The sequence below is a fragment of the Lotus japonicus genome, chromosome 2 (genome assembly GCF_012489685.1).
Source record: "Lotus japonicus ecotype B-129 chromosome 2, LjGifu_v1.2".
Classification (NCBI taxonomy): domain Eukaryota; kingdom Viridiplantae; phylum Streptophyta; class Magnoliopsida; order Fabales; family Fabaceae; genus Lotus; species Lotus japonicus.
Genome location: NC_080042.1, coordinates 75,231,329 through 75,236,352, shown reverse-complemented (window position 1 = coordinate 75,236,352; position 5,024 = coordinate 75,231,329). Strand labels below are relative to the sequence as shown.

General features: G+C 35.3%; 1 protein-coding gene across 1 annotated transcript; it reads left to right on the top strand.

Annotated features, from left to right (window-relative positions):
• The first annotated feature begins 676 nt into the window (after positions 1-676).
• LOC130739581 (transcription factor HHO2-like) lies at positions 677-3,273 on the top strand. Its single transcript, XM_057591913.1, has 5 exons — positions 677-1,101; positions 1,287-1,549; positions 1,642-1,942; positions 2,395-2,471; positions 2,742-3,273. The coding sequence occupies exons 1-5, from the start codon at positions 969-971 to the stop codon at positions 3,093-3,095; spliced, it is 1,128 nt and encodes a 375-aa protein (XP_057447896.1). The 5' UTR covers positions 677-968; the 3' UTR covers positions 3,096-3,273.
• Positions 3,274-5,024: the final 1,751 nt, after the last annotated feature.

Genomic DNA, 5,024 nt, shown 5'->3' with positions numbered 1-5,024 from the left:
AATTACCCTTATTTAAAAGCTAACAAATTTAATTATTTTTCTCTTTAATTACTTTAATAATGTGCTTAATTTCCCATGAATTTGTCCTTCAAAGTTAATAATTTTTCAAAATCTCATTATCTATTTCCTATCAAATATGAAAGTAAATTGGAGAAAAAAATTATACTTCTCAAATATTAAAAATTGACCTACCATGGTATCATAGCACGATGGTAAGACAACTAGTTTATGATGAACAAGGTCCATACTAGCCGCCGCACAAAATTGATTTTACTAACTTTAAAATTAGTTAAAAAAAATTAAACATGCATTAATTATTTTGATTAGTTGAGCTGAAGAACTTGAGATGGATTTTGGAAGAAGAGTCTTTGATCTTATCCAGTGAATGAATAAACTCGATAAGTGAGAAAGAAGAATAGATGCTGACGCATTTGCCAGCCCACAATGAACTGAAAAGGGAATAACACCCTCGAATATTCAACACCAAACTCTCTCTCTCTCTCTCTCTCTCTCTTTCATTCTTTTATTTTTAGACAAGAAAATATACATGAATTGACAAGACAAAGAGAGAAAGAATCGGAAATAATTAATTAATTAATTAATAAATAAGAAAAATTGAGAAACAAGGAAAGAATATAAATCGCATCCAAGATTCGTTTTTCTTATGCGACGCCCCGACCATGATGTTTTATTACCACAACCTTGTTCCAATCTCAAACACAAACACTCTCTCTCTCTCTCTCTCTAGCTTTCTCTCTCTAGCTTTCTCTTTCTTCTCTCAGTTTATTCCCAATTTTGATTCTGCTTAGATCCCTTATTCTTCTTCGTTGCATCCGTTTCATTACGCCATTCCCTATATATTCCTCCTTACCCTCTTCCTCATACTGGTTTTCATCACTGAATTTCACACCAGAAAAGAAAATTTACAAGAGAAAATTTAGAACAGAACCTTGTTTTTTGATTCAACAATGCTATTCTCCCAGAAAATGCAACCCCATAAGATGGGGTCTCGTGAGTATATCCAAGCATTGGAGGAAGAAAGGAAGAAAATCCAGGTTTTCCCTAGAGAGCTTCCTCTTTCATTGGAGCTTGTAACACAAGGTAAACAAACCAAACAAAACCCAGAAACCAAAAGTAAATTTTGAAACAGAAAATCATATCTTTTTTAATGTAGGGAGTTAAAGTTTCTTGCTTTGCTTTCTGGGTGTTTTTTATTTTGATTTTCAGATGTGGGTTTTGAAAAAGCTAACTTTTTTGTTTTTTTTGTGTGTGTGAATTTGATGCAGCCATTGAAGCGTGTAGGCAGCAGTTATCTGGAACGACGACGGATTACAATCTGAACAATGGCCAATCGGAGTGTTCAGGGCAGACATCAACGGAGGATGGTCCTGTTTTTGAGGAGTTTTTTCCTATGAAGAAAAGGGCAGCTCCTGATTGTGATGAAAAAGATGAGGATGATGATGATGATGAACTACATTCTTATAAAAAGAAATCAGATTGGCTCAGATCTGTGCAGTTGTGGAATCCTAATCCTTCAACAACTAAAGAGGTAAACAGAAATGAGAAAATTGAAGTTGAATTGAACTGAATTGTTGTTGATTTTGAGGAAAATTAATAGTTTTTTATGGAATTTTTGTTTAGGATTTGCCTAGGAAGACTAATGTTGTGGAAGTGAAGAGGAATGGTGGTGCGTTTCATCCATTCCATAGAGAGGAAAGTGGTGTTGGAAAGGCTAGTAATGTTGTATCTGCAGCTTGTAAAGCACCGTCTTCACCGCCGGTACCTGCTACGAGTTCTACAGGACCAGTTAGAGTAGATAGCAATGATGGAGGCAGTAAAAGAGATGAGAAAGGACAGGCTCAGAGGAAGCAGCGCCGGTGCTGGTCTCAGGAATTGCACAAGCGCTTCTTGCATGCCCTTCAGCAGCTTGGTGGTCCAGATGGTGAGTATCTAAGAGTGTGTTTGGTTTCGCATTAGGAAACGCTAGGAATATGATCAATTCTGGTAGAGTAAAATCAGTTCTGGATGAAAATATTGATGTTCCAGAGTCATTTTGGGGAGTTGATTTCAGGGGAGAATTGATTTCGAGGATAATTGATTTCAGACCTAAAAGTTTGTAGTTTCTGCCTTGAACCATAATGAATCGTGAGATTTTACAATTGAATTTCACAATGATCCCGAACAAAAATCGCTTTTTTCCCCAAAAGTATCCAAACATAAATCACTTCACTTTTACAATTATCAATCTTATCAAAATTGATTTTACCATAATCAGTTGTGACAAACGCTGATTCAAACATGCACTAGTAGTTCTGACTGTTGTTTGTTAATGTTTTCCAAAAACAATTAGCAATTGTGTATATTGATGTTTGATATATTTGGTGTATGTTGCAGTTGCCACACCAAAACAGATCAGGGAGCATATGAAAGTTGATGGCCTCACCAATGATGAAGTCAAAAGTCATTTACAGGTTAGTGTACAACTAAGTTCATAGTAATTTGTTGTTCCATCTCTATGATCTGGTATAATTGGTGCTGTGTCAAAATTGAGGCTGAAAATGGGCTTTAAGGCACATGTTTATAATGTGTTTGTGTAATGATATATGAGGATAAAGCTTCAAGGTTACCATTTGAGTGTAATTGGAGTGATCTTATTTCTGTTGCAAAAGATGCTGCAATTTTCTTTCTTTTTTTATGTTCTCAATCATAGTCTAAATTTTTTCTTGCTATGTTTCCAACAGAAATTTCGCCTGCACACAAGAAGAAGCCCTGTAATTCACAACAATGCTAATTCACAAACAACTCCTTTGTTCCTTGTTGGGAACATTTATGTTCAACCATCAGAATATGGTGCAGTAGCCACCACAACAACAGGATCAGGGGAATTGACCAAGGTTACTGCTCCATCTGGAATTTATGCACCTGTGGCTGCACATCCTCCAGCAACTGCAGTTATGAAGAGTCCACAATTGAAGCAATTAGAGGTGTCCTCAAATTCAGAAGAAAGGACCAATCACAGTGAAGGGGCTGTTCATTCAAACTCTGCTGCCTCATCATCCTCCACACACACCACCACAACTTCACCTAGGTGTTGATTTGCAAGATGCTGTAGAAAATTTTGTAACCAAAGTTTAGTATAAATTATAAAGTCATCTTCTCTGTGATATTTATCTTCTGATTTTTTTTTTAAATTTCTCTTTCTTCCTGTTGTCTGGGGGCTTATATTATAGAGGTGAAAAATACAGTGAATGTGACAGTTTTGATGTTAAATAAGTCACCCTACTACTCAATGATATTTCTTCTGCACAAAAGTAAACTCATTTTTTCAATTTGGAAGCATGTTAAACGCCCCTTTAAGTATGAATCTGAATGACCAACAACAGGAAATTATGGGGTATTCTAGATACTCTATAGTTCCTTATCGTGTCAATTTCCAATTTATTTTCTAATTTCAAATCAAATAAGTTCCTTATCGTGTCAATTTCCAATTTATTTTCTAATTTCAAATCAAATAAGTTGCAGCTTCCTCAAAATGACAAATAGACCAAAGGGTCTACTAGGAGTGGGTCTCTTCCTTGGGCAAGGCGTATATGTATCATTACGGATTAACCAATTTCTAAATGTTGGAGTAGATCATAAAGATGTATTTATCTTTAGTCAAGAACCTTTGGCTCAACTTTATCTAAGTTTTGATGAGGGAGCAACCCAGCAATCTCATTTTTCACTTTAAATTGGGTAAAATATGCGGAATTTCTTACATCTTGCGGAGGTTGATCAAGATTGTGACAAAAATTTGGCATTTAACTTGGTCTCAATTAGAATTTGAGTTAAAACTAACTATACCTCAAAAATTAGGTTAGGCATAAGAGTCACGTTATATATAGTAACTTATTTTAACTATAATTCTAATTAATGTCAGACTTCTCAACGTTGTCTAATTTGTAACATCTTGACTCCAATGTATGATCACACTTATATATAACTCATTGAACTCATTAATAACGGTTGTGCTAGTAATTTGGAGATGAGTGGTCCAAACTTTGTCTTGGTTATTGCAGTGGGTGTGATGGGTTCAACATGATTCTAGCGGCTGGATGATTCCAAAGGAGAGAATCTGAGTTTATTCGGGAGCATATGCAATGAATACAATGCCTAAGTTCAATTTCACGTTTGGCATCATATGCATACGACAAGCAAGCTGCAAATATTTATTAGATGTGAAATTAGCTTTAGCTACCGCCAATAATAATATGGCTGGCCACCGGCATTTGAAAAGCCAAAAGAGACTATATGAAATGATATATTAATACGATGTGACCAAATATGTTATGAGGAGGAGATTTGTTGGTTTTGAGCTTCTTATGAGAAGAAAGGTCCAATATGCAAACTCATGTTGCCCCATAGTCTCTTGAGCCGTGAGATGTTTTTTAAAACCAGGGAGGTTTTTACAAGGTTGACGAGTAAAATACATAAGTAGATTGGATACATATTTTTTATCCATAACATTAAAACATCAAGTATATGGTTATTCTCATTTATAAATTGCTCATCATTTTCTATTTCATTTGATGCGAGACTTTTAACTCACACTTCGTATCTCAACATAACTAAGGGAAGAAGATCTTATTTTCGCACAAGAAAGTAGAAGAAAAGTGAGAGATAAGAGCTCAATTTTAGGGCAGTCACAATAAATTTGTCACTGTAGTTTCGTTCACCAATGAATTGGACAACAAGTTCGCAACATCAAGTTCTTCAATCTAAACTGAGCTTCGATTTTTCTGATTATCTTAATTTTATAATTTAAGTTTGTCGCTTTGTTGTTAAGCACATGTTGTGAAAGAGACTATTGTACCCATATGTTGATCATAGTTGGGTTTGATTGACGGATTTGTGTAAGTGGTTTTGACTTCTCATGTTGAGGATTATTTCCACATTAAAATCAAACGCGACATCTATTCCTAAACACCGAAGCCATCATGACCTCCTCATTCGGGGTCTTAAGATTCACATACAAACCTTGAGTT